The sequence below is a fragment of the Penicillium chermesinum genome (genome assembly GCF_028974085.1).
Source record: "Penicillium chermesinum strain IBT 19713 chromosome Unknown utg000005l:1.0-4115287.0:1.0-4118363.0, whole genome shotgun sequence".
In the NCBI taxonomy this organism is placed as follows: Eukaryota; Fungi; Ascomycota; class Eurotiomycetes; order Eurotiales; family Aspergillaceae; genus Penicillium; species Penicillium chermesinum.
In genome coordinates, this window is record NW_026695315.1 from 3,073,479 (window position 1) to 3,101,438 (window position 27,960).

At 50.5% G+C, this 27,960-nt stretch overlaps 9 protein-coding genes across 9 annotated transcripts; 5 read left to right on the plus strand and 4 right to left on the minus strand.

Annotated features, from left to right (window-relative positions):
* Positions 1-3,090: 3,090 nt before the first annotated feature.
* On the plus strand, positions 3,091-4,416 carry N7468_007339 (FAD-dependent oxidoreductase; the record flags this gene model as incomplete). The annotated part of the gene is made up of 5 exons (XM_058476635.1): positions 3,091-3,116; positions 3,184-3,321; positions 3,375-3,478; positions 3,543-3,622; positions 3,697-4,416. 5 exons carry the CDS (start codon positions 3,091-3,093, stop codon positions 4,414-4,416), a joined length of 1,068 nt encoding a protein of 355 aa, XP_058329525.1.
* Positions 4,417-4,567: 151 nt separating this feature from the next.
* On the minus strand, positions 4,568-6,057 carry N7468_007340 (acyl-CoA dehydrogenase family protein; the record flags this gene model as incomplete). The annotated part of the gene is made up of 4 exons (XM_058476636.1): positions 4,568-4,701; positions 4,763-5,370; positions 5,420-5,670; positions 5,725-6,057. The coding sequence occupies 4 exons, from the start codon at positions 6,055-6,057 to the stop codon at positions 4,568-4,570; spliced, it is 1,326 nt and encodes a 441-aa protein (XP_058329526.1).
* A 951-nt stretch (positions 6,058-7,008) lies between these two features.
* Positions 7,009-10,141, plus strand: N7468_007341 (sulfite reductase subunit alpha; the record flags this gene model as incomplete). Its single annotated transcript, XM_058476637.1, has 2 exons — positions 7,009-9,249; positions 9,299-10,141. 2 exons carry the CDS (start codon positions 7,009-7,011, stop codon positions 10,139-10,141), a joined length of 3,084 nt encoding a protein of 1,027 aa, XP_058329527.1.
* Positions 10,142-10,504: 363 nt separating this feature from the next.
* Positions 10,505-11,797, minus strand: N7468_007342 (tRNA methyltransferase TRM7; the record flags this gene model as incomplete). Its single annotated transcript, XM_058476638.1, has 1 exon — positions 10,505-11,797. The coding sequence occupies one exon, from the start codon at positions 11,795-11,797 to the stop codon at positions 10,505-10,507; it is 1,293 nt and encodes a 430-aa protein (XP_058329528.1).
* A 213-nt stretch (positions 11,798-12,010) lies between these two features.
* Positions 12,011-14,436, plus strand: mak5 (ATP-dependent RNA helicase MAK5; the record flags this gene model as incomplete). Its single annotated transcript, XM_058476639.1, has 4 exons — positions 12,011-12,259; positions 12,324-12,440; positions 12,554-13,516; positions 13,576-14,436. 4 exons carry the CDS (start codon positions 12,011-12,013, stop codon positions 14,434-14,436), a joined length of 2,190 nt encoding a protein of 729 aa, XP_058329529.1.
* Positions 14,437-14,626: 190 nt separating this feature from the next.
* N7468_007344 (heme-dependent oxidative N-demethylase family protein) lies at positions 14,627-15,920 on the minus strand (the record flags this gene model as incomplete). Its single annotated transcript, XM_058476640.1, has 6 exons — positions 14,627-14,857; positions 14,917-15,015; positions 15,066-15,492; positions 15,563-15,581; positions 15,629-15,761; positions 15,834-15,920. The coding sequence occupies 6 exons, from the start codon at positions 15,918-15,920 to the stop codon at positions 14,627-14,629; spliced, it is 996 nt and encodes a 331-aa protein (XP_058329530.1).
* Positions 15,921-18,223: 2,303 nt separating this feature from the next.
* On the plus strand, positions 18,224-19,075 carry N7468_007345 (PaaI family thioesterase; the record flags this gene model as incomplete). The annotated part of the gene is made up of 1 exon (XM_058476641.1): positions 18,224-19,075. One exon carries the CDS (start codon positions 18,224-18,226, stop codon positions 19,073-19,075), a length of 852 nt encoding a protein of 283 aa, XP_058329531.1.
* Positions 19,076-19,674: 599 nt separating this feature from the next.
* N7468_007346 (HECT-type E3 ubiquitin transferase UFD4) lies at positions 19,675-25,767 on the minus strand (the record flags this gene model as incomplete). Its single annotated transcript, XM_058476642.1, has 7 exons — positions 19,675-19,871; positions 19,930-20,669; positions 20,711-24,153; positions 24,233-24,867; positions 24,931-25,007; positions 25,074-25,538; positions 25,601-25,767. 7 exons carry the CDS (start codon positions 25,765-25,767, stop codon positions 19,675-19,677), a joined length of 5,724 nt encoding a protein of 1,907 aa, XP_058329532.1.
* Positions 25,768-26,988: 1,221 nt separating this feature from the next.
* N7468_007347 (nicotinamide/nicotinic acid mononucleotide adenylyltransferase) lies at positions 26,989-27,943 on the plus strand (the record flags this gene model as incomplete). The annotated part of the gene is made up of 3 exons (XM_058476643.1): positions 26,989-27,299; positions 27,357-27,630; positions 27,689-27,943. The coding sequence occupies 3 exons, from the start codon at positions 26,989-26,991 to the stop codon at positions 27,941-27,943; spliced, it is 840 nt and encodes a 279-aa protein (XP_058329533.1).
* Positions 27,944-27,960: the final 17 nt, after the last annotated feature.

Here is a 27,960-nt window from a genome sequence, read left to right on the forward strand (position 1 = left end):
AAAGGAGTGGAAAAAAAATTAAGGTATGCTCCGAATGGGGGAATCGAACCCCCGGCTATCGTGTGAGAGACGATGAGGTTAGCCACTACCCCAATTCGGACGGCTGATCCACCAGACTATCTGACGAATTGATGGAATTTTGTACCACCTTTGCCAATATAGACCTACTTGTTGCTTTGAACAACGGGGTTGCTGTCACACGTCCCTCTACTACATAAGTCGGGCGTGGCCGTAGCTCGGTGGAGTGATGATTGTTTATTGGAAACTAACAGCGCATAGTTTATTTCGTGGTTGTACGGCACGGCCCTTTTCTTGTGATGGCGCTTCTTAGTTCTTTCTTCCTAGGCGTTGGAGCTTATACCAGGCCAGCCTGAGTGAACTGGCGCAGTACTAGGGAAAACAGTACTAGTGCCTGATGACGATAGAAGTGTGTTAATTGCTAAAGCTAAGTTCCCGACGACTCCAAGAGTAATAATGAGAAAATGATCACAAGCTCTCCGCTCTCCCAGACTAGGGCTGTACCGTAGACGGGAAATTTGCCGGCAAAGGTGTGAAGGGCTAAAGCAAGACTTGATTCAATCTATACTAGGCCACGAACTGTGTTCGATAAACTTAAGGAAAGGAGTTCAATACACTGGTCCTCCGTTATTAGTACGCCAAGGTCATGTGGCCTACGTGATCAACACCGGGCCCTGGCCCGTGACAAAAGGAATCTTCCCGCCTCAGCCGTCACAGCGTGCTCCGTCTCCTTGCCTGTTCCGTCGCGGGCGGATTCTGGACTTACACGCCCGATGTTCGTTGGATGTGTTACGAACTTGGTCAAAAGCAGTAGAAGGTATATCCCCTGTAAAGGGTACTGGTATTACTACAAAACTAGAAAGTATTTTGGGAGTTAATGTAGACAGCTTACCGATTGCGCAGGAACATCATCCACCCGTAAACACAGCAGAAAATGACTGCTAGGATCATCATTTTTGCAGTGATTCCCCCTAGGACGTGCCATAGTTTTGTTCCTGCCCCAAAAGCAGCTTCTAGAGCTGTCATTGGCACGTTTTTTGCCATTTCTAGGCTCCAAAGTCGCGAGTTCTGTGATGCTGGCAGTAGTATAAGATATTCCAGGAGAGGATGTATAAGTGCAAAAAATGTATTGAAGGATCAAAGTTTAGGTCCGACGTGATGGAGGATCTTAAAACGACTCCGGAGTTTGCGAGGTCGCTTGTCGTTGGCTGGGATAGTATATCCGGGCTTCTGAGGGTCCATAGATGTCACGGATGCCAGCTAGAGGGTGTTATATATAAGGCGTGCCTGGGTATATCCGTATATGAGGTGCGGATATGGCGGTCTTTTGGCACAGTTGTTGGAACATTAGCCCAGGGATGATCCTTCAGAGTAGGAAAAAAGGTAGATTTATTTACCTGGGTAAGTATTTATAGGCTTATGCGATCGGTCGAAATGGTATTTCACCTAGACCGCTGTATGTACGAGCGATTGCTCCGTGTCTGTGCCGGTTCGAAAGTTTCGGTCGTGGTCGAAGGCTTGGGGCATCATTCCCTGGGCCTGTCGTAATTCGATACCGTACATTAGCATATGTTGGGTATGGCCGGTGGCCGTGCTGATAGAAGCGTTCATCGAAGCTTGGAGATGGGGGAGTGATTTTGGCCAGTCGGCGGCTTCGGCTGGACGCTGGATGGGTCGAGACCCAATGTCGCAAGGCAATCTTTACGACTTGGTTCGACCGTTCGTATTGGCCCCCTTGTAGCTGTGACAAGGAAGGAATTCGGGGCGAAAGAGATATCGTTTCGAACATCAGTCAGACTCAGATTTAAGTTTGAGGAGAAAGTTTGTTGACTGTTAGATTTTCACACCTAATCTCAAGTATAACTCTGAAATAGAAGTCTCTTAATGAAGTGAGGGTCAGGCCTCGAGGCAGGTGTTGACGTCTCACTGGAGTATACAGGGGTCGAGCCATCCGTTTGGACAGGGAATCTATGCCTCTGGGTCAGGAGCTCTTGTTGTTCAGATCGGGCTTGGGAACCCTGATGTCTCGCTTCCAGTTTCAAAGGTGTGTGGAAAAAAGGCCGTTCCCTTGGCATACTACCGGTACACACCTAAGAAATATGAGAATGGTCTTTTTTTGCTGAAACCTGGCAAGATTTCTGTCAAGTCTGTGATCAATACTATAGTGCCTTTTGAGGACGTACCGGTGTAGGAATTGATGAAAAAGGGCCAGGGGCTTTAAAATATTGATTTAAGACGGTCTAGATAAGTCAAGTTGTTGATTGAGTTGTTATGGTGCTGTCATTAGGGGCTGAAACCTGGGCTTGTGCACAGGAGCAAATTCACCAATACAGTACCGCCATGATAAGACAACTTCTCACTTGAACGCGTTCACGCGTCTTTGACCAAAAACCACCCATCCACAGGAAGTAAGAGTTGCATAGGAAAAGCCATCGTGTTTCCAGGCAGCAAATAAGCATACTCCTTGCACAAAGGCAAATCAGGAGTAACAGGCATAGCCTTCTACTTGTAACACACCTGATCTTCTCCAAGCGATCGGACAAGCCGACACAGTTGATGAAAAAAGGTGTTCGCGTCGAGAGGGAGTAGTGTAAGCCCAATGACACTGTGCGACCAGCATGCGCAAGCACAGAGGCCAGTCGCGGTTTCCAAAAATAAGAATAATCGTGTGTTCAAGAGAACACTTCCAGCGATTAAACTGAAAAGAACAGATACTACACTTGATCTAAGCCAATTGGCAAAGAGTGCTGGAGAAAAAAGAAAAGAAAAAAGAAACAACTGCGGGGAGGGCGATGCTTATAAGCTGGGGGAGCTGGCTCGTCTACAGATCGCTCACTAGCGTCCGCTAGCGTACATGGTGGGCCATCTAAGCGAACCAGTAAGGACCAAGATCCGCGTTTGAGGCGGAATGGCCCTGATCCACATATGGTTCCTGGCATGTGCTGGTGGGGACCTCAAACCGGACAACTCCTTGTCCCACTCGTGACTCAATTCCTTTGGTGATCCATAATTCTTTGTTGTCCCCCCAAATCAATTCCGATCGCCCAAGGTACCGACCTCGAATTTTCCAGAATGACAAGAAATGTCGTTATTCTAGGGTAAGATTCTCTGGTGTCTATCGGTCAAGATAAATACAAAACTTGATTAATCTAACCTCGATCATAGTGCTGGCGTCTCGGGCCTCACCGTTGCCTACTTGTTATCGAAGCAGACTCAATACAGTATCACAGTGCTTGCTAAGCACATGCCTGGGGATTACGACATTGAATATGCTTCACCATGGGCTGGTGCCAATTATATGCCGTGGGTTCTATATTATCAATTGTTGAACCAAGACTAACTCTCCCTACATCAAGTGTCGCAAATGAAGGAACAAGGCATCAGGAATGGGAGACCAATACTTGGGCACCGTTGAAAGCCCTGGCTGAAAACCACCCAGAATCAGGAGTCTATTTTCAAAGTAAGCGTCCCCATCTCCTCCTAGGAGTACTCCAACCAAGGCTAAGCCCTAACTTTTCCAATAGAGGCGGTTGTGTACAATCGGAAGAAGGACTTAGAGCCAGGGGGGAGACTTGTTCACAGACTTAGTGAAACCTGGCCCGTGGTATAAGGCTGTTGTCCCAGATGTAATAAGATAACTCAAACCCTCTCAAGGACAAGGTTAACAAATAAGCGCAGTATAAAGAGTTCTCCCAGCACGAACTAAGCCCCGAGATGGATAACGGTCATGAGTACACCTCCGTGTGTATAAATACCGCGATGTATCTTCCGTGGCTTGTGGGCCACTGCGTGAAGGCCGGGGTGGTATTCAAGAGAGCCGTCGTGAAGCATATTGCAAATGCTGCTACTGGTCACCACTCCGGAAAAATGGCTGAAGTGGTGATTAACTGTACGGGATTATCGTCCAACGCTCTTGGTGGAGTTATGGACGAAAATATGCGTCCTGCCCGCGGTCAGATAGTTCTAGTGCGCAACGATGCTGGACCAATGTGGACAACCTCCGGAACTGACGACGGCACTGACGAAGCGGTGTATACCATGACCCGTGCCGCTGGCGGTGGAACTATCCTAGGAGGCACTTACCAACTGGATGATTGGAATCCAAACCCGGACCCAAAAACTGCAGAGCGTATCATGAAGCGAGCAGTCGCAATCGCACCGCAGCTCGTCGGACCTGGAGAGGAGATTGAGGGCCTTGATGTCATTCGACATGGTGTTGGTCTAAGGCCATGGCGTAAAGGCGGACCTCGGGTTCAGAAGGACCAGATAGATGGTGTCAAGGTTGTGCACAACTATGGGCACGGTGGCTTTGGATATCAAGCATCTTTTGGCTGTGCTGACGAAGTGGTCACTTTGGTTGATGAGCTGCTGGAGGGCAGGTCTCGATCTAACCTTTGAGTAGGCTACGTTGGCCTATATTCTATTTCCTATTTCCCCCTCTACTAGTAGTCCTTGAGCGGTTATAAAGGGTTGGGGTTGGAATTCGTGTACTGTCAATCTGATATTTTGGTATTTACAGTGAAATAAGTGACTGGCTGGTACACGCTGATTACATCTTGGAGCTCTGTGAAAGCTTCTTCTCCTGCGCCTGGTAGATTTTGACTAGCTGGCGCACGGACAGGTCAAGTAACACATCCTCAGAGCCACCGGGAATACGAGCACCAGGCACGTCGCGGAGGATTGCTGCAGAGAGAATGGGCATTAGTAATTGAAGATTCGAGTTTGATAGGATAATTTAGAATACCTTCGACGAGTTCTCCCTGTCCGGTTTGGGTGAATCCATTTCCACCAAAGAGCAGGACAGCACATTGGGCACACTCATTAAGGACCATGGCAGACTTGGCCTTCGCTAAAGCGGTTAAGCCACCCAGTTGGCGATCACCTTCCTCCTTGCTGAGATGAGCTAGCTGGTAAAGGATCTGCTCAACCCACGCCCACATGCTCTCAAGCTCAGCTCCTGCCTTGGCAAGTCGATGTCGCACCACAGGCTGGTCCATGAGGGTCTTGCCAAAGGCCTCACGCTTCATTGTGTAGGAGACCGCAGCAGCGAGGGCTACTCGGGCCTGGCGAGTGACACCGATCGAGATGACCAGACGCTCATGGTTGAAGTTCGTCATCACGTAGCGCATACCAGCGCCTTCTTGACCGACCAGGTTCTCAACGGGGACCTTGACGTCTTCGAGTTCGATATAGGTGGTTCCCCCAGTGACCTGGCCAGCGACCTTGAGACGACGCATTGAGACGCCGGGGTAGTTCTTGAGAGGGACTACGACGAGGGAGAGCCCAGCAGCGCCTGGTCCGCCGGTTCGCACGGCCATGGTGGCATAGTCAGACCAGATACCGTTGGTGATCCTAAGAGTAATTAGCCGAGGCCAGAACCAAGGGGAGCTGGACTTCATACCATTTCTTCGCCCCATTGATGATATAGTGCTTCCCATCAGCGCTCTTAGTTGCGGTGGTGACGATATTAGCAACATCGCTACCAGCCTCAGGCTCTGTGATAGCGATACAGGCACGCTTGTGGCCGGGCAACAGCTCAGGAAGGAATTTCTCTTGCAAAGCTTGGCTTCCAAACTTGTAAAGGGGGGCAATGGCGAAAGCAAAGCCGGCATTCAACGAGCCTCCAGGGCCACTGAGACCGGAACGTCCCATCTATATGCGAGTTCGGTATTAGTCTTGAGAGATGGCAACGAAGAAGCTACCCACCTCATCGCAGTAAATTCCAGTATAGATATAATCCCAATCCTCCACCTTAACTCCTAAGATATCGTTGATCCCGAGCCGCTTCAACCAATCCACCGGTAGGGGAGCTGGCAGATTTGGCAGAAGCATGTTTGCCTTACAGAAATTGTCAAAAACATACTCAGGAACGGTTCCTGACTTCTCCCATTCCATGGCATGTTGAATCAGATTTTCCCAGAAGAATTTGCGACATGCTTTCTGAAAGCGGAGGTGGGCAGGGGTGATATACGGCGATGGGAGACCACGAAGGTAGGGAGGTTCGGAGAAAGGTACTGGGTTCAGAGAGTTTTCAGCCATCGTGGACAATTCGTTGATTTACTGGTATGGAGTAGAGCTGAGAACCAGGGACGCGATATTATGTACATTTCCAGCGGGGGAGCTTTCTCCGCAATGTGAAATAAACCGGGCCGAGGCTCAGTCCCGCTTTTGCCGCCCGTATGCTCATATCACATGATATGCGTGGCTGAGTCAGCTATGCTAGTTAACTAGTTACCCTTCCAGGCCTCGGTCTCCAGAGCTCGAACCCGTCACGGTTCAAGAATACTACCGATTCGATTTACAGCCTTGCTGCTCAACGGAGTATGTTGCAGCTCTTGAGCCTGGAATCCGCGACGTCCTCCAGACTGGAAGGAAGTCAAAATTCTTAATTTCACTAAAAGCGTTTGCACTCTAACCGGTTACACGTCCGCCTCCGTCCAGGATTTTGCGGCCGCTTGCAATGTTACTGTTGGTGATGCCTTCGAACTTAGCGTATAACCATACAGACTAGATTGCGCCCCTTGGTGTTGGATATGACTGCAGAATCCTCGATTGATCGAGTGCGAATAGTCCAAGCCAACTTCGTGGGCTGGATATCAAAATCTTGCGTTGCTGCTACTCTCGAAAGGCAGACCATCGAATATATAGGTTCCCCTGTACAGGGCGGTCAATGTGCTGAATAACGCGTTCCAAAGTTCTGCCATTTGCCCCTCTCGAGATGATCTTATCGCTTATCGATAATTTATCGGCCTCTTATCCGCCGTCAAATCGGCCGATAAGAAAAATGTTCTGCAAATTGCGTGATTGCGTGATTCACACTAAGCCGCTTTGGGCCAAGGCCATGGGGATTTTCTATAACCAGCCGGTTCCGAGTCATGGTCTCCCCTCTCTCACTCCACAGTTTTATTCTCTGAGCCGGGGGGAATTTTCTGCCTCTTCTTATATCGGTTGAGGTCCATCCGGTATACAGGAAAACAGAAAGATAAAGCCATGGCTGCCAGTTCAGCCTTGTCTGCCCTTTCGGGCCCTACATATGTCACTGCTCAGACAGTGATCCAGCAAGTGGCTTATTTATTAAGTGACAAGATCTTCTCTTATTCCCCGGAGAGTTTCAATCTTGATGTGGCTCTCCGTCAATGGGCCGAGAAGCAGGAAACCAATGCCAACGGCGAATCTCCTGTTGTACAAGCTATGGAGACTCGCCAAGGTGCCGGAAATATTGCACTGGGTTATCTTTTCTCTCAAGATTTCGACTTGAAGAAACGCCATGTGCCCCAAGGGATCGTTGCATCTTCGGCCACTCTGCCTTACCTGCGCTCCGCCCTTGAGCAGCTTTCCCTGCTCTACTCGGTGGCAAGCCCGGTGGCTGCTCATGTGGCCGCTGTTGACTACAGCGGAGAGGAGGGATTGGTTTCCGACTATGCTTCGGCATTGGCTCTCGCCGAGGACCTTGGTCTAGGTCTTGTTTCTAGTGGGTCTGCGCACGAATCTCAACATATGGCTCTGTTCACCACCCTGCTCGCATCTGTTCTGCCTTCAATTCACATATATGATGGCGTGCGTGTCGGCAACGAGACTACTCGAGTCATCGATATTCTGGACAAGGACGGTTTGAACCGAACATATGAGACTGTTCGCAAGACTTTGGATGATTCACGTACCCGCCACCTCGACACCCAAGGCAAGGTGCTGGATATCCTCAAGACTCTGAACGGGGAACTAGGCACTGACTACGGTGTCTTCGAGTACCATGGTCACGCGGAGCCTGTTTCGGTTCTGGTTGTCTTCGGTACCGTTGAAGCTACTTTGGCAGCTCAGGTTGCTCGTTCTCTGGCTAAGAGTGGCGTTCAAATTGGTGTTGTTAACACTCGTGTTTATCGCCCCTTTGTCGAGGAAGAGTTCTTGCGTGTGTTGCCCAAGTCTACCAAGACCGTTGGAGTCCTGGGCCAAGTTACCAATGACTTGGCCGTTCAAGAGGAGGGTGTCCACTCTGCTCTCTATGAGGATGTGTTGGCATCATTGACCTTTGCCACTGACCGTGAGCATGCCCCTGGTATTGTTGAGATCAAGTACCCACGCTCTCAGGAATGGGATTTGGTCAGTACTGCTGCGGCCTTCCAGCGCATCTTCGATAAGCCAATTGTGCCTATTGGTGGTGCCGCACCCCTGCAGTTGCTGGACCCTTCTACTGTCCAGGAGTACACTTTCTGGGATGTTGACAACTCAACCACCGCAGAGGCTTCCCAGACTCTCAGCCAAGCTTTGGCCGCCGACTCTGCTAGCAATGTTACCACCAGCACGGTCCACGATAACCTGGTCCAAGGTGGTGCTGTTCGTATCGACATCCGTAAGAGCGCTAAGACCATCGATGCTCCTTACGCCGTCTCCGCCGCCGATGTTTCTTATGTTGGAAGCCTTGACATCCTTAAAGATATCGATGTTCTTGCCTCGCTTAAGGAGAATGCAAAGATCATTGTGAATGCGACTGGTGTCAAGGACGAGGATCTTGAAAAGAAGCTGCCTCCTGTGTTCCGTCAAACTATCGCCCAGCGGGGGATTTCCCTGTATATCCTCGATACCTCCGCCAATGAAGACTCATCTCTCGAGAATCTGATCCTTCAAGCGGCCTTCCTCCGTGTTGCTCTTCCTACCCAGGAAGGCGTCGCAACCAAGAAGCTCTCTTCTATCTTGGGCAACGGGGAAGCTTTGGAAAATGTTTCCAAGGATCTCGAGAAACACCTCCGCCAGATCGAGGTTCCTGAGGCCTGGAAGGAACCAGAAGGCGCTAGCGAGGCTGTTCAGCTCCCCACGAACATCTCTGCTAACAGCTTCGTTCCCTTCGATAAGGAAGAGGCTGAGCCTCCTACACTCCTTAAGGACTGGCAGACCGCTGCTCGTGGTCTCGCATTCAAGGAAGCCTTCGGCACCAGGAATGCCCTCCGCCCTGACCTGGCAACCAAGACCTACACTGTTCACGTCAAGGAGAACCGTCGTCTGACTCCAGTCACTTATGACCGGAACATCTTCCATATTGAATTTGACCTTGGCAATACCGGTCTCACCTACGACATTGGTGAGGCCCTTGGCGTCCACGCCGAGAATGACCCGAAGGAAGTTAGTGAATTCATCGACTTCTACGGCCTGGACCCTGATTCCATCGTGGAAGTTCCCAGTCGTGAGGATCCCAATGTGCTCGAGAACCGCACTGTGTACCAGGCACTGGTCCAGAACGTCGACATCTTCGGACGCCCTCCCAAGCGCTTCTACGAGGCCTTGGCAGAGTTTGCCACCGACGAAAAAGGAGAAGATTGCCCTTGCAACCCTCGGTGGCCCCGATGGTGCTGTTGAGTTTAAGCGCCGTGCCGAGGTCGACACCGTCACCTTCGCTGACATCCTCCTCGAGTATCCCTCCGCCCACCCCGACTTCCACGAGATCGTCCGCATTGTCGGTCCATTGAAGCGTCGTGAGTACTCCATCGCCTCTTGCCAGAAGGTCACCCCGAATACCGTCGCTCTCATGATTGTCGCTGTCAACTGGGTTGACCCCAACGGCCGTGACCGTTTCGGTCTTGCCACCCGCTACCTGAAGGATCTGCAGCCTGGCTCGCCTATTACTGTGAGCGTCAAGCCCAGTGTCATGAAGCTGCCACCCAAGTCCACCCAACCTCTCATCATGGCTGGTCTGGGTACCGGACTTGCTCCTTTCCGTGCTTTCGTTCAGCACCGTGCTCTCGAGAAGGCGCAGGGCAAGGAGATTGGTTCCGTCCTGTTGTACATGGGATCCCGCCATCAGCGTGAGGAGTACTGTTACGGTGAAGAATGGGAGGCCTACCAGGAAGCCGGTGTCATTACTCTCCTTGGTGCCGCCTTCTCGCGTGACCAGCCGCAGAAGATTTATATCCAGGACCGCATGCGCGAGTCTCTTTCGGAGATTCAAAAAGCCTATATCCGTGAAGAGGGTGCTTTCTACCTGTGTGGCCCCACATGGCCTGTTCCTGATGTGACTGCTGTCTTGGAGGAGGCTATCGGTGCCGAGGCCAAGGCCAACGGCAAGAAGGTCGAGACTCGCAAAGAGATTGAGAAGCTGAAGGACGAAGAGCGTTATGTCCTTGAGGTTTACTAGATGCGAGCCATTGATGAGCACTTCCTTCCCTTTTGTCTATATCCCCATTCTAGACCGTCTTGATTTGACCTAGCGCAAGTTATATAGACTCAAAATGCATCTCACGCAAGTAATGAGACTTTTTATCCTCATATTTTACTATTCCTGTAGAAACGTGATCACCAAACATAACTATAGGAAGAAAAGGGGGTTCAATAATGAATAATGATTTCTTTCTATGTTTCATGCAGTCCGGAGACATTCAGTTTCCAAGTCTGGTCTATTTCAAGAGCATCATACATTACACAGCGTTGATCGTGATTCTTCATCCGTTGATCCATGCTTCGTATCACATTTCAGATCTCAATGCAATCGGCATTGGTTTCATTGCACGTTTTTAGTCTTTCCATAATGCCCGCCTAGTTTCTTCCTCAACTCCAAAGCCTTCCTGTAAGGAGGTGCTGTGGGAGGTTGAACAGGAGCTAGGCTAACATGATCTGGGGGAAGAGCATACGACGCATCTGAGTCCCAGGCTGAAAGGTCACCGCAAGCCAGGAAAGGAGGAATCCATCTGTTCTCTGCAGAGTATTTCGTGGGCAGCTTTTTCGGTGATGGCTTGTCTGCTGGGTGCAATTGGCGGACTTCTGTAATGTGATTTTGCGTGGAGGTCGTATTTGATGTAATATTCTTGGCTAAAACAGGTCGGCTCTTCTCTTCTTCTTCTTCTTCGGCCTCGGGCACCTGGAGTGCGAGATTTCCGTCTTCTGATATGGGCTTTGGGTTCGCAGCGCCACCGAACATGGGGTTCTTCAGAGCGGCCATCCCTGATGATTCACCGTCAACGGGTGGAATGAATCCTTCACAGACAATGAACGCTTCCAGACTACTGGCTCGACTACTTCGTGGCTTAGCGACGCTGACTCGTTCGAATACGGTACGCAGTTGAGCGTAAAGGATATCAACGTCGCGAGCTCGGAAGATCTTGGCGACGAATTTGCCTCCGGGACGGAGCACGCCCATGGCGAGGTTGAGCGCCGCATAGAGTAATTGGGACTGGATATAGATGTCAAGGTCATGGAGACCTGTCACGTCGGGAGCACCGTCGGAGATAACAAGATCAACGGGGTGTGGTTGACGGATTGTAGCTGGGGTATTCGGTGAGTCGGTGGTCGTTGAAGGGGAGTCGTAGGCCTCTGGATCCAAAGCGCGCAGGAGAAGAGGGATTGTAGAAGGGTGTGTGATATCGGCTTTGAGAGTGGTGATGCCTTCGAGCGGCGCCATAGGCTGCAGGTCAATCGAGACAATCTTCACATTTTTTCGTGGCTTCAGTTCTGCGCTCGGGTCACTTTCGCCAATTTCGTATTGTTCTTCGGTCTCGCCTTGAGGCGCAAGACTCGCGCCTCGTTGTAGCGCGTCCTGCTCTTTCTGTTTCTTTTCCAGCCAAGCCCGTCGTCCAAAGCTTTCGCCCTTGATCAGAACCCGACTAAGCACTTGGCTCCAGCTCCCGGGCGCAGCGCAAAGATCCACGACTCGGGTGACTTTCTCTGGGTTCTCGTGTTCGAAGAGGTCGAATTGCTCGTCGATTTGAATTAATTTGAAAGCAGAGCGGGCGCGCCAATTTTGCTCTTTCGCAAGACGGTAGTAGGCATCGCGCTTGTCCTTGGAAGATTTCCCCATTTCCAAGCGTGGGATTGGGCGAATTCGGTAATTCTAGAAGAAAGCCTCTCGATTGGCGAAGTTCTAACGTGGGGGACCAAAAAGGCGATAAGATTTCCGGGCGGAGAGATACTGCCACTTTTTTTTCCTCCGCGCGATCTCTCACTATTGCGACTTTAACTCAACTCCATTTCAAGCTTGTTTGCCAGGTCGCATTGCGAAGCAGTCGCGAGGATGGGCCAGAAACGAGGAAATGATTCAAAGCCCCAGGCAGTGGAGTCGAAGAAACGCAAGAAGGGCAGCAAGCTTGGCTTGACTTCGAGCGATGGAGCCTGGGACGGCTCCGTGGATGTCGACCAACTTAACTGGAAAGAAGTCGCTCTGCCTGATCGCATGGCAGATGTTGGAGGATTCTTTGGCCTCGAAGAAATTGATGATGTCGAGATCATTCGTCCTAATGGGAAGGGTGAAGTCCAGTTCAAGGTGTGTGTAGGCATCCGACTTACAATCGATTGTATTATTTTACTGACACCAACATATGAATCAGGCGAAAGCAGGCAAGCCGAAGAATTCGATCTTGAAAGACCCTTCCAAGGAGCCCGTAACTCATGAAGAATGGGACGGCTTCAGCAATGACGAATCAAACGAACAGCCAACTACTTCTGTTCCCCAAGAGCAAGAACCTAAGAAAGAGGGGCCTAAGAAAGATAAGAAGTCGAAAAACAAGAAGGAAAAAAAGAGGCAACTAAAAAGGAGGATAAGTCTAAGGTGGTTAAGGACAAGTCCGCAGAACCGGAGCCTGCTCGAGACAGCAGTTTCAAGGCTGGGCTCTCTTTCGCAGCACTCGAGGATGATGCGGACGATGATGGGATGGATGTATCAGCCTGGGATAAATTGGGTCTCTCGCCTAACGTTCTGACTGGTCTTTCCAAGATGAAGTTCTCCACACCTACTACGGTCCAGAAATCGTGCATTCCTGCCATCCTTGAAGGGCACGATGTTGTCGGTAAGGCGTCGACTGGCTCCGGAAAAACACTCGCCTTTGGTATCCCAATTCTCGAATATTATCTGGAGAAAAGACCGACGGAGGAAGACAGCAAAGAGAAGAAGCCTTCATCACCAATGGCACTCATTCTCTCTCCTACTCGCGAGTTGGCACATCAACTAGCTAAGCACATTGGAGATCTGAGAGACAATTCCCCTGGTTTAGATGCACGGATTGCGCTGTTGACAGGTGGATTGTCTATTCAAAAGCAACAGCGGCAGCTTGCCAATGCCGATATCGTGGTCGGCACACCTGGTCGAGTTTGGGAAATCCTGAGCAGCGGCCAAGGTCTCATTCGCAAGATGCAGCGGGTTCAATTCTTGGTGGTCGATGAAGCAGATCGGCTTTTGAGCGAAGGCCATTTCAAAGAGGTAGAGGAGATCATCGGTGCCCTAGATCGACAAGAGCACAATGACTTCCCTGACGTCGAGGAAGAAGCTGCAGCTGAAGATGATCTATCTTCTCGACAGACTCTCGTTTTCTCTGCAACGTTCCATCGTGATTTGCAGCAAAAATTGGCTGGCAAAGGCCGTTGGACCACGGGCGATTTGATGGACAAAAAAGAGTCTATGGAATATTTGCTAAAGAAGCTTAACTTTCGGGAAGAAAAACCCAAATTCATTGATGTCAACCCCGTGCAGCAAATGGCAGAAGGTCTTAAGGAAGGCATTGTGGAATGTCCTGCTATGGAAAAGGTAAGGATCCTCGTTTTTGATCAAAACGTGGAATTGATTTGCTGATTTGAGATAAAAAGGACTTATATCTCTACTCTCTTTTGCTTTACCACCCCAAGCATCGCACGCTCGTCTTTACCAACTCTATCTCTGCTGTCCGTCGCCTCACGCAACTCTTGCAGACTTTACAAATGCCCGCCCTCGCCCTTCATTCTTCTATGGCACAAAAAGCACGACTGCGCTCGGTAGAGCGATTCTCTTCTCCGAAGTCCGACCCAAGCTCTATTCTTGTTGCAACTGACGTTGCTGCTCGCGGTCTCGATATCAAGGGCATCGACTGCGTGGTCCATTACCACGCTCCGCGCACGGCAGACGCATACGTCCACCGATCTGGTCGTACTGCTCGTGCTGGTGCTGTCGGTAAAAGCATCATAATCTGTGCTCCTGATGAAGTCGTCAGTGTTGCTCGCCTTGCTGCCAAGGTACATGCGTCAAACCCGAACGTATCTGCGAAGAAGTTGCCTTTGCAGTCCATTGATATTGACCGACGGGTTGTCTCACGCGTCCGACCACGGATCAATCTTGCCAAGAAAATCACCGAGTCCAATATTGCCAAAGAGAAGGTTTCCGCCGAAGAGAACTGGTTACGTGAAGCAGCCGATGATCTGGGCGTTGACTACGACAGCGAAGAATTCGATGAGTCTCAAGGCAAGGGCCGTGGCCGTGGTGGTGGCCGTCACCAGCGGGAGAAGAAAGCTAGCAGTATCACAAAGGGCGAACTGGCGAGTCTACGAGCGGAGCTGAAACAACTGCTCTCCCAGCGCGTGAACATCGGCGTGAGTGAACGATACCTTACAGCTGGCCGAGTCGACATCGAAGCTCTCCTTCGGGGAGAAGGCAATGAGGCCTTCTTGGGAAATCTTGACCCCCTCAAATTCTAAACTATATTCGGTTGGCTTCCTTTCTGTGGCGTCGCATTTTCCTCAGAACTTTGTACATTTAGACTATGAAGATACACCATTCATGAAATTCCAGCTGGGGATCCAATCCCCAGGCTCCGATGCAACGTCTTTTCTACTAACGGGTTACTTGGATTCTGCGCGATCGACTCTTTCGTACTGGTATTGCGCTTTATGAGCGTAAGTAATCCTTTACGCCCTTACCCCATCTCACGGCCCCTTTGTATTTGTTCAGCCCTGGCGCGTTTCCTGTAAGCAGACCGTCGATAGCGTCTGCGAGTTCGGGACCAGAGCCTTCAGCCTTGATATCTCCTAAAGGGTACATGTACGTCTTGAAGCTGAAGAGGATGAACTTGGTTTCTGGCAGTCTAGTGAGAGACTGGAGCTCACATCGTAAGAACCCCTGGGCAGCTAGTTAGAAACTCAGCGCTATTTGCACAGCTGGGGAGGGGGCATAAATACCTCTTCACAATTTACTGCTTCGTCAGAAACAAACGTATCGCCTTCTTTGATATGGTTTCCGGCGATATTGGTGATATCCGTCCCGATTTGAATATTCCACTGCTCTTTTCAGCCAAGCCGAACCCTTCTTGTAGACTTTTGAAACTTACATTCACTCTTTTGACTGATTTCCCCACTTCAAGCTTGCGGAAATATCTCTCCATGCTAGGCCCGATCTTCTCAAAATGAGGAACGGGGCCATGGATTGCCTTGAGGTCTGCTCCAAGCTTGGCCGAAGGGTCGAAGCCAGCCGGATGGCAACAGGCAAAAGCCAGACAGACATGAGTTGATTCGGTCTCCTGCAACAGGAAAATATCTTCTTCTACGGTCTCCGCCAGCACTCTCAAGCAATAATCTGGGTCATGAGGGGGCTCTGCTGGGAAATTTGCCCCCGTGATATGATTTTCGAAGACATTGTTATGAATCTTAAACAGCCCGGGGAAGCGCGAGGGGAGGTGGTGGGTGAGGAGGTATGAGTACAACTCGTAGGTCGCCTCTTCTCCCCCCCGGACGAAACCCATAAACTGTCTTGCCGTACTTTTCGATGATAGCCCGTCGGCCCATGGTGTGCTCCAAGTATTGGTTGTCAACTTGGATCAGGGCGGACAACGAGTCCTGCTGGATTCCTGTTCTTGCATTAGGTATGGTAGCTGAGAGGGCTTCTTTCACGAACCCATGGTGATATTGTAAGTTGGCTTGAATGGGCGAAGCTGGCGAGGCTTCTCAGACCTCCAGTCATGATGTAGCAAAGGCTCGATCGGCATCTGCCTTGCGCGACGTACTCTCGCTTGGTATCTTATCCATTTCTGGAGATATGTTAACACCGATGTGGAACTCCGACGTTCCTGTGAAGGCCTCTAGAAGGAAACATCACTTACCTGCGAACCGATATAGACAGCGTAGGACCCGATACTAGCCAAGATTATGAGTCCTGCGTAGTTGAAGATCTGGGAGTTGAGCGACATTGCTCAGTACGAATCCCGATGATTGAGCAGCTGTCTTCTTCGAGTAGAGCTAAAAGCCAGCTTGTTATCCCCTATAGGTCTCCCTGCCAGTGGCTGACTGCGTGAGTCACACCCCGGATTGCTGATTTCCCCGCGCTGGTGGTATCGGATGATTGGTGGAGCATGGCCGTATATAGTTTCCAAATTCGGTAATTTTAAGAGACGGGGGGGATCTTATGGAATCCTTGAAATTTCCACCCTTCCTAATGCTAGTCCAGAGTCATTCAGACTGTAAGGGAACTGCCAGATTTGGGTGGCACCAGTTGACCAGGCGAGATAATGATATTCGGTGGGATCCCGCTGTAGGGTTCCGGTCTGAACAAAGACTAAAGCTTACTCTTCCTTCTAAACAAACAGCCCCTTTTATAAGGGGATTCACCAGGGGTTTGGCCCCAGCTCGGATTTAAGCCCTAATCCAACCAATAGGATGCAACAGAATCCAGCGGTGTCACTTCGTCGACATTGAATGGCACGACTTCAGCTCAAAGGATCTTTGATATATCCTCAAAGGAGCCTTCTACGCCGATTCGACGGCGTTCCGCCATCGAATCTCATTCTTCCTTGACACATACGGAGGGCCTCTAGGATATATAGGATCCAAATTATGACTTTATTCTTGAGCAACTCAGGGTCTATTACATGGGAACACCGTGAACCAAGAAGCGAATTTTCCAGATATCAGTCCAATATATATCCTAATATCGAGGGTTTGCATGTTCAATACATAACGGGACTATCAGCACTTCTGGGAGAACAAATCCATCCACCTCAACACAATAATTTTGTACGCCGGGTCCCAATTAGGGATAATCATGGCTTCGATACATTCGCAAATCTCCATTCCCTTGGAGCCATATTTCATCACCAGAGTTGGAATGAACCCTTTAGTACATTCGACAAAAGCTTTCCGGTGCTCCTCGATGCATAAATTTTCATTTTTGTAGCATTTCTTCCTGATATTGTCTATATCAGGCTTCAGGAGTGAAAATTTTATGCGGTTAAAGCATGGAAACTTTTTCCAAACTTTTTGTTCAAGAAAATTGTCGAACAATTTTAAGTGGGCTCGCTTCGTCCCGGGTTTACACCCACTGTCTTTTTTGCAAATCGTGTTCCACTTGTGAAAGACAGGCCGGGCTAATGCCTGCATTTGATCCCTATCTGGAGGGCACGCCGCCGTAAATAGGGTGCCTGAATACAGTCTTCTCCTAGTCAAAAGGTGCCACCTTAACCTGGCAGTTCCCTTGCAGTTAAGCCTGGGAAAGATTACGACGAGTTTATTGGGAAAAAAAGGGGAAAATAAAGCATATTCTTATGATTTTACCAGTGTCATATTTGATATTATGTACTAGATAATTACTCGCACGGGTTTGTAGTCAGACTGATCGCGGACGACTGGCGGTGTCTTGGAATACTACATAACTTCTTACCTCCTGAACCGTGGGAGCTATGCATTCTAATGGCGCGAGAAATATGGAATATATTGTACATTTCTGATCTGCACTTGACGAGTATACCCCCACACGATAGTCTTGAAAGCCATGTGTTTCTAGACTGAGATTCTGATTGATAACGAATGGGAACTCTGATAGGTTGATGGGAACGAGAACCAAGACACTATGGCATGCTAAAACACACGGCACGCCAATACAACGTCATCTGAGTAATCTACTGGTAGTGGGGCTAATAGTAGAATTGTCGAGCTCCGATGGTGAACTGTGGGCCCTAATGCTCTATTGTATCTTGAAGAGTAGCCCCTCCGAGTATCGTAGGGTTGCAGATACTAGCCCCGCTGATCTTCTGGGAGTTCGGAAAGGGTCCTACTACCTAATATCTACATTAAGATGACCGATATCAGATAAATGGGCGGCGCAGAGGACGGTATACCGAGATCTCCGGTTCGGCAGGAGTCCGACGCCGAAAGTCGGCTTTTGGGCCCCACAGAAAAGGGCAAAAGTGCCATTGGGATCGATAGCTACTGGAAAAATTCAAATGGGGGCAAAACTTGGAAGAGACCGCCTCACGTCAGCCTGGTGCGAAAGAGGGCAACTATAAACTTCCTAGTGGCTCCCAGCAGCTGGTAAAGTGACCATTCCCAGGCCCAAACCCTAATCCTGGACGAAACTTCCGGCGTTCTATTTAGCCGCAGATCTTGTTACGTGAGCTCCCCGTCCGAAACAAACCGTGCAGGCTCTCACATGTAAAATTTATCAAGGCATCATTACAAGTTCTGTACTCTTATCCACGAAGAGTTTGAGACTTGAGATATGGCTGCTCTATTGCCATCAACGACCCGGCTCTTACGCCCCTCACGAACAATTCCACGGCTTTTGTTTTCTCCGACAGGTCCAGTAGCCTGGCTCCATCAACATGGACCCTCGCGCTCCGCCGTTGTTCACGAGCAGGCTATCCCACAAGCCCAGAATCAAGTGCCTCCGGTCAACAGCTCATCATGTCCTCATAAGCATGGAGAATCAGGAAACCTGGAGACCCTAATCTCCCGCATGCCCCTGGTCCAATCCCTTCGCAGCCCCCAAAGCGCTTACAAAGAATCCATCCCCCACCTGGCCATTCCCCCGGCGATTCGCCAACATCACCTCGTCGGCGGCAGTCTCGCCGGCCTAGGCAAGCTAGCCCTCGCTCCATACATGTGGACAAGCTCGACATGTGCATCTGAGCCCAGGGCCCCCGATGCCTCGTCCCACCCCAAAGCCAGTAGCGTTGTTTCCGTCTTCCACATCGGCCGCGATCTTTGCGGACACCCAGGCTTCGTGCACGGAGGCTTGCTATCGGTGCTGTTCGACGAGGTCTTCGCGCGCTGTGTGTCTGCGGCGTTCCCTAGTGGACTGGGTATGACGGCGAACCTGAATGTCGATTTCCGGAAGCCGGCGCTCCCAGACAGATTGTACGTGTTGCGGGCGGAGACGACGAAGGTCGAGGGACGGAAGGCGTGGGTGGCGGGGAAGATGATTTGTCTTCCTTTGCCGGTGGGTTCGGAGGCGCGTGAGGTGTCGGATGTAGGGCTTTTGGAAGAGGATAGTCCGGGGGCTGTGATGGTTGCGGAGGGAAAGGCTTTATTTGTGGAGCCGAAGTTTGCTAGCGTGAGTCTGCTTTCTTAGTTTGGATGGCTGAGACGTCTTTGCTAACGCGGGTTTCCTTTTTTTAGTCGATGGTTTCGGTGTACCGGACGTGATAGGTCATGATGCGGAGGCTTGCATGCTGGATTTTGCTCGAATGGGCGCTATTTTTAGTGTTTAATATCTTACGACGAACCACGATATAGAGATAGAATATAGATAGAATAGAGATACTAGTATAGAATAGAGTTGTTACGTTCCAAGGTCCTTTACGGTATCCTACGCTTCGTTGAACTGAAGCGACTAGCTCGAAGGACTGATAGAAAGGATTGTCCGTTGCTATCTAAATACCAATATGGTGAGGGAAATCTCGCCCTAACGCCCTAAGCCCAGGCACACAGAAGATAAAAAAGAAAGTATCAGCGTGACCGAAAACACGGGGATAGGGGTTCAATTCGAAACTAGCAAGTTGCATCGCAAGTCATCGTATCATTAAAAACCTTCCTCATCATCAGAGGAGGTGCAAAATCATGGCGCCAGGAATCCCGGCACTGCCGGACATGGAATGCAGAAGGGCAGAAGTTTGCAAAAAGTAGAAAAAAAAAAGGACTTGGGGGGGGGGAGATATATGAGTATGCCATCTAAGAAAGGTGGAACGCTCCTTGTCCCTCCTTGATAGCAACGAACAGCCGCTCTCGAAGAACCTCCAAACTGCTATAGTCCGGAAGCTTGAGGTAGTTCACGCAAGTCATGACAGAGGGCAAATAGTCGTTGGGGGTGTACGGGGGCTCGCTTGGGCGGCACACGACAGTAAAGATGGGAGTGAGACTCTTAAAACCTGTAGATAACTATTAGCAACGTTTGACGCTGTTTAGGCGTGGGCTAATCTGGCTTACCTCCGATAGGGAGCTTGGGGCTACCAGTGACAAACTGCAGGAAATCACGACGCTGCTGCTTGTCAAGCTCACTCATAGTCTGAAGCAAGTTGCGCACACTCTTGCTATCCATGTTGAAGCCATGGTCGGCCTTGATAGAATCCATGAGAGTCTCAATAGACCAATCCTCTTCAGCTTGTCCGAACAGCATAACGAGTTCGCTAGGGGTGAAAGCGCGAAGAGCGGTGAATGGGAATACCTGAGAGAAGCCCGTGCAGAAAGCCTCGACTTGGTGCCGAACACCACTGCCGAGGGTCATATCAATGACACGGTCCACATACTGATCCACGTTGTGGATGGTCAATGAGATGTCGGATCCACCAGGGACCAGTTCAATTGATGGGTAACCGGGCAGAGTGAAATCTAGGCTCAGGTCTTCGACACGAACTTCATTGATGACGATGTTCTTGATGGCACGGGCTTTCTCTTCTGAGGTTAAGGTGCCGTCCTCTTGAATACTGTTCTTTGCTTCGACGAATCCCTTCAGCATGAGCAAAGACTTGCCTAAATCCTCATCGACCGCCTTGACCGTGCCGAGGGACGGGGCCACCGATGACATCGTGTCGGCAATCCGGAAGAATGCAGGATTGAAAGAGATATCGATGATTCTGGAGTCGAGCATGGAGCGAGCAACGAACTTTCCAAGCACCTTGAAAGTGTTCAACAGTTTCTTTCCAGCATCTTGGGATGCTTGCGCCTCACTCATTGGGCGGGGAACAGACCCCGCTTGCCAAAAGCATACTCAGCCCCAGAGAGATCATCCGTTTCACGCCAAATCTTGAGCTTCTTCTTTGAGAACTCCTTTGACACGGTGGAGTAGAACTCGAGTGTCGGACCGAGACCAGTCCCGACTTCCTCAAAGTACTCGACCTCTAAAACGCTCGGAGAAGACCCGTAGAGCTCCATGACCTTCATGGCTGAATCAAGGATGCGCGCTCGTGAGATGCGAACCTTCTGGCGTTGTAAACGACCGATGTAGGGCCGATCGTCGCGTCGCAAATCCCTTCGACTTTCCTCAGCAATCTGAGAGTTATGCCATCTCATCATAGCCCGCGAGTAGCCGAAGGCAGTGGACTGTAAGAACAGATGTCTAGTCTCGAATGGGAATAGGAAAGGATATAAACGAGCCAAGTCCTCACTCCAACTGGGGAGACAGTCACTTGCCACGATTAATGGCTCTTCCAGCTGACGGTTCACCTTCGCAGTGAGCTTCGTATTGATGAACTGGGCCAGTGGCTCTGGTGTGATGTTGGTACGATCCTTGGCTTCAGTTAAGATATCGTCGATTGTAGCATTCATCTCATGGAGAACACGAAGAAGACGGAGAATAGAGGCTGTCGTGTGGTCCTTGGACAAGGAAGATGGGAGCTCAAAGGGATCAGCGTCCTTGGAGGCATCCTGTCCCGAACCAGATAGGGTAGACGGTTCAGGTGGCGGTGGGCCAGGGACACGTCGGTATGTCACAGTGTGAACGGCGGACCAGACATTTTTGGCTTTCACTTCATCCAGGTGTTCACGGTTGTGATGCACAGCCCGGTATATTGTGGTGTCACCGCTAATGGGCTTGCCATTTACGGAAAACTCAATGTGCCAGTCTTGGGGAACTGAGGCCATGGCCGCCGCATAAGATGAGAAGGGTCGGCCAGCAGAAGCCAGGGAGCTGTTGGTTCCGAGATGAGAAGAGGCTGGGTTTGCAGTTGATGCAGATGGCTTCGATGCTGGAGTAGACTGAGATGGGGTGCCGACCCTAGTTCCGTCCTCTTTTCGTGCGGTGACTTTGCCCGAAGATCCAACTTCCATATTCACGGCGGTAGGGTCATGGATTTGGTCATCGTCCAGGTCCTCATCTAAATCATCAACGATGGCGTTGAGCTCTTCGTCCTCGGCCGCATCGTCTCCATCGTTTCCATCATCGTCGCTAAGCTGCCTTTCATCGGCACACTCGAGGGGTTCGTCACCATTCTGTCCTTCATCCTGATCTTCATAACGCGAACCACGGTGTCGCCTAGTCGCGGCTGGTGCATCTTCGCCTGTAGAGTCCATCGCATTACCGCTATCCGAAGGATCCTCAGCTTGAGGCGGCGGGATCCCCGTCGACGGAGTTCGAGGGGGATGAGCTGTCATTTGGTCACGCATACGTGCTGCCTGGGCGATCTGGGAGAGGATAGTATCTCTGGTGCGAGACTGGCGAGGGCGATCGTTCACTGCAATCCGTGGCTGGAGGAATTCGTCCAGCGCTTTGAAGGTGGCAATTGCGTGAATGGAGACCATAACATTCCTATATGGCCGAGGTGCATCGGTTCCTTCTTCAGCCACTAGTTTCAGTCGTAGTTGTTTACCCAGCATATACGCCGCATTGCTGCGCGTATTTTCGAGCGAATTGTGACTGACAGTGATGACCTCAAAATGTTCAGTCCGGCTCAGCAAGTCCTGGAGCTTCTTGATCATGACACTAAACGGCGTTGTGGCAGTACTTTGGCTTTTTGCTTTTTCCGATATTGAGACGCCCATGAAAGCTTTCAGAAAGGCCGATCGTGCACTCCTAATACACGTCGCTTTGAAGTCGCCCAGAACGTCCAACAAAACCTGTATGATACCAGAGTTGAGCAATTCAGAGCTAGTAATGCTCTCCAGAGCCTCTCCTGCAAAATGAACAGCAAGGCTCTGGAAAAGTGGAAAGCCATTTTTATCACCATGCGAAGAGTAGCATGTCCGAATCTTGGTTGCTAAAGATTGCAGTTCGTCCAAGACTTTCTGGGCTTCTGATCGAGCAGAAGCACCATGTCGAGCTTCGTAAATTTTAAGGAACGCATGGGCATCACGCACAACAAGATCGTTGAGGGCCTTTTCTATATTATCTCCCGCATTTCGGCCAGAGACTGAAGAGCCTTCTGAATCTGAACCATCGTCGTTTTCTTCATCATGGTCTTCCTCGTCCTCGTCTTCGTCTTCATCCTCGTCCATTTCTTCACCGTCGTAATCTGGATTGCCTTGCTTGACACTCTGGATACTTCCATCAGAAGCTTCCATGTTCACATCATGGGAACCTTCGCTGGGAAGTTTGTCCTCGGCATCCTCGTCATGACTTTCTTGGGACGTAGACAACGGAGACTCAGAGATCTTCATGATCTCCGAAATGACTCCTTCACGGTGGAACTGATACTGATAAACATGTTCTAGACGTTCGAACAAGAGTTCAGCGCATCTGAGAGCCAAGGAAACCAGAGATGGGTGATCTTTCTGGGAAAGAATTGAACCTAAGAAAGAGGCATAAGGAACAGTGCGTAGGACATCCTCTATCAGGTTAGGTTCAAGAATATGGAGCATTTTGAGGTGCGCAATGAGGACCTTCTGTCGGACATGAAGATTGACCGTACTAGAGTAGGCATCTGTGAGAGTAGGGAACAAGATTGCGGCAAATCTCTTCAGTTCCGGTTTGCATTCCTCTAGCAAGGCACGTCTTTCTTCGGGGCTTTCCTTCGCTTTGGAGGACTTCATACCAATGGACATGCTACTATCAAAGTAAGAGCTGAGCAGAGCATCAGTTCGGGACGACTCGCGACCAGCAACACCTGGAAGCAATTCACAGATGACGTTGAGTGTTTCGAAAACCTGCTCTCGAGGACGATGTATCAAAGCCTGCATGACTAGGACGCTGTCCATTTTGACAGCAGTGCTTTCGACATCTTCAGGCGGAGACACACCAGTTAAGATCTGGTAGAGAGTATCTACGACGTCCATTTTGAGCAAATCGATAGACAGCCTAGGACTGGCTTGGCACACGATGGCCAACACACGAAGGAATTGGGTGTGAATATGCGATCCGATGAGGTTTGTGGTGCCCGGGAGCAGGAGCCGAAGAATGGCCTTCAACATGCCCGGATCGATCAACTCTTCAAGATAGGTATGGCGATGCTTGAAGCTCTCTACGATGCGGGAGACGCAGAGACACCCTTGCTCCACCACCTTCGGGTCATTACTAGAAAGCACATTCAGCAGAGTTGGCATCACGTCCCTGACGACAGGGAATGAATCGTGAGGCAGGTTGCGGCAGCAATTAGCCGCAGTGGTCACGGCAGTGCGCTGCGTACTTGTAGCGAAGAAATCCAAGTAAGTTAAACAGGCCGTAAGGCCACCTTCCCGCACAATTGAAGCCGGAAAATCGATGGAAATTTTCGCGAGGGTCTAAGATCCCAGACTTGTCAGTATTGAATCCAGCAAGAAAGCGCGCGCTTTTGGACCTAGGGAAAAGAGAGGTACTGACACTAAGTGCTTGCTCAGCAAGATCGATAAACTGAATATCAAGGAGCTTCTGGCACAAAACCGGCACAGCACCACCGTACACAACGTTGGCCACTGACCCACGAAGGGCCTCCATCAGATTAGCCAGACACCGACAGGCAAGCAGCATAATTTCTGCATCCAGTTCGGTTGGGAAACCAGGTGGCTGCATTAAATTCACAAGCTCCTTGACGTAAGGATCTGGAGAGAATTGACCTGACAGATTGTCTTCGTTCGAAACGAGAAGAAGGTCGGAGAGCTCTGTCAACGCAATCAATTGAGATGATTTATCATCACTCCTCAAGTTGCAAAGAATATCTCGCAGGCGCGAAGACATGCCTGACATCATACCCGTCAAAGCGCGGAGGGTACTTTGAAGACCCATGGCACCCCGGCCGCCAAATAGGCTGCTGTGGAACGGGTCCATGTCGTCGTCGTCAAAGGCCGATGGGTTGGTGCCATCATTGCTTTCCCCGGCTGGAGATTCTGTCCTTTCTTCTCTATGTTCCTCGTGCTCCTCCACATCCTCTTCTGTGTCCCTCATTATCACGTCAGGATTTGTCCTCGCACCTCGCTTCTTTTGGCGCCGTGGAGGGGATTGTTGTGCGGCAACTCGATCTAGGGAAGTATGACAAAGTTAGATATCACATTGGGATAGATGAAAGAAGGTCCACAGAATACCATTACGGCTAGTCCTCCGTCTACCTGAGGGCGGGGGAGATGCATTCTTTGAGTCCTCCGAGGGGCGAGAAGACGGTCTATTACAGAGTACCAGAGGCGTTAGTTCATCCCTGGCAGCATGTCGAAATGGGTTATCAACATACCCTGGCTGTGACATAGTTGGGCGGTTCCTGGTTCGACGCGAGGCGGCAGCAGGGCTAGCAGAGGGCGCCGCTGTCCGTGCTCGTTTTTGTTTTCGTGGAGACGACGGAGTTGTAGACTGGGATGTTGGATCTAGTGGACCGGACGGTTGTTCCCGATGACTTGAGGTCTTGCGTTTTCGAGAGGCCGGGCCAGCGGCTGGGTGGGTAGAAGTTCCGGGTGTGTCAGAAGAGGAAGGAGGAGGGCCTTGGCCTTGGGCGGATCGAGCAGCTGAGCGGGTGATTCTGGAGGACATGAGTGACTGACTCTTCTTGAAATCGGTAGAGAAGATTATAACGAGTGTGCTCCACTGGTCTAACCAGATGGAGAAGAGATACAGGAGATGGGGAAAGATGAAATTTGAAGCGTTCTGGAATGGATAGGTGGTGCAGAAGATTTGCGCGTGGACGTGTATCCCCTCAACTTCACTGGAGGGAAAGAGCCCAACTTAGTGAGCGAGGGGTATGTTGACAAATTTCCTGAGAGAAACCACTTTGGATCCAGAAGGGATGTTCCACGAGATGGCAAGCAATCAAAACGACGAAGGAAATGGGTTGCAAAGTACCTCAGGTCCGAAGAGGCGGAAGCTCCTGCGGGGGTAACGGAATAATCCTCGAGAGGGTCCTGGCGGTTGACGGAGGGCCTTTGCCTGGCCATAAGTTACCGGGTCCCGGGAGGAATTTCGATATAGAGGGCGGTTAGCACCGTTTCAGCCCGCCATTCGCACACCTGGAGTTGCAGGGACGAGAAGCGGGTGAAATGGCGAGATGAAGTTCTCGGGCCGGCTGATTGGGGCCGTCAGGGCTGTGGGTTTAGACGCTTGCAAATGGGAAGAGAAACAGAGCAGACAATACGTGAGGTATTGGAAATTGACGGTACGGTGGAGGCGAGTTGAGAGATGGCAAGGAGAAATGAGGGGGGAAGTGTGTGGTGACGATTGGATTCGGAGAGCGTCAGGCGGCGGGAGTGCAACATTCAGTGATGAGATAAGACACTGCCCAAAGTGCCCAGCGAGGTACTCAACTCTTTTCCACGAATCTGCAGGTTGTGACTCGGCGCACTCAATTCTCGCGAAAGATGTTTTTTGCGACACATTTAATCTATCGTTCCTTGAAGAATGAAATCATCCGGGACTAGGAGGGTTGGAACTTTAGAGCTCCGGGGCGAGGCATTATGAGGAGAGGGACGAGCAACGGTTAAACGAATACACTCCCACTCTGAGGCTGAACTACATTTCAGGGGGAAAGAATAATGCTGTAAAGTGATTAAGCTACTATGACATTTAAGCTACGACCTTATACTAAATCCGGACCTGAAGCATATTAGGTCTAGATCCGAAAAGAGTTGCCGGGTCAGGTCCGAATAACCCCAAGTTCACCAATTCCAGTGCTGCGCGCTTGGTAATAGCCAGTGGTAACTGACTAACTAACCACTTGCCGGTGCATAGTATATAATCACAGCGTGCAAATTGAAGACTCGTTGCCTACGAGTGACAAGGTAAGTGTTTACATCGCCTTACTTTGGAGCCACTCCAATACAAGCCGGAGCACCTGCGACCGGAGCCACGCCGATACCCCAGAAACCTCAATTGACTCACCGAGGACTTAATAATCAGAGCGACCACGTTAGATTTACAGACTTAGAATATTTGCCAGGCCTTCGCTCTTATTCCCTCCCCGTTCTTTTCTTCCCTTTTTTTCGCCCCCTCACCCTGAGACGCGCAAAAAGAGGAAAGAAAAGTTCGTCCCCGCTTCGCCGAAATAAACGTTTCCCCTCAAGATCGAACCCGGCAATCTCCGCCGACGCCCCCAAAAGTGATAAAACCGCCGCATTGCCGCCTTGCCGCATCCCACTTTCTTCCAACCCCCGCCCTTCACGATGGCGTCCCAAATGGTCGGAGGGCAAAGCGATGACGTTCACCAACCTGCGACTGATCTCCGTTCCGCTCAGCTAGAAGAATATGTTTTCCCCGACCAGCGCCTAAAGCGCAAGATGAGTGACCCCGAGAAGACGCCGTTGCTCTTGGTGGCGTGTGGTTCTTTCTCTCCCATTACTTATCTGCACCTGCGCATGTTTGAGATGGCTGCCGACTTCGTCAAGTTCAGCACCGATTTCGAACTTCTAGGCGGTTATTTGTCCCCCGTATCCGATGCTTATCGCAAGGCGGGGCTCGCCAGTGCTAACCACCGGTAATTATGAGGCAATTCTCCTTTGCCCCGCGAGTCACATTGCTAACTTGTTTGAAGTATCGCCATGTGTCAGTTAGCCGTGGAACAGACCTCAGATTGGCTTATGGTAGATACCTGGGAGCCTACACAGAAGGAATATCAACCGACCGCTGTGGTGTTAGATCATTTTGACCATGAAATCAACACTGTGAGAGGTGGTGTGGAGGCAGCTGATGGCCAAATGAAGAAGGTCCGCATTGCCTTGTTGGCCGGTGCTGATCTTATACACACCATGTCTACCCCGGGTGTCTGGAGTCAGAAGGATCTGGACCACATCTTAGGCAAATATGGGGTACGTCATAGTCTCGTGCTTTCTGTTCACGATCGAAGAGTTACTAAAAAGAGTGCAGTCATTCATCGTTGAGCGCAGTGGCACCGATATCGACGAAGCTCTTGCGAGCTTGCAGCCTTGGAAGGACAACATTCACGTCATTCAGCAACTTATTCAGAACGATGTCAGTAGCACTAAGATCCGCCTGTTCTTGCGACGTGAGATGAGCGTACGCTATCTGATCCCGGTCCCGGTCATTCACTACATCGAACAACATCACCTCTACGAAGATGATGGAACGACGAACGAAAAGGGCAAGGACAAGGCAGGGTGATGTGACCAGGCCTCTTG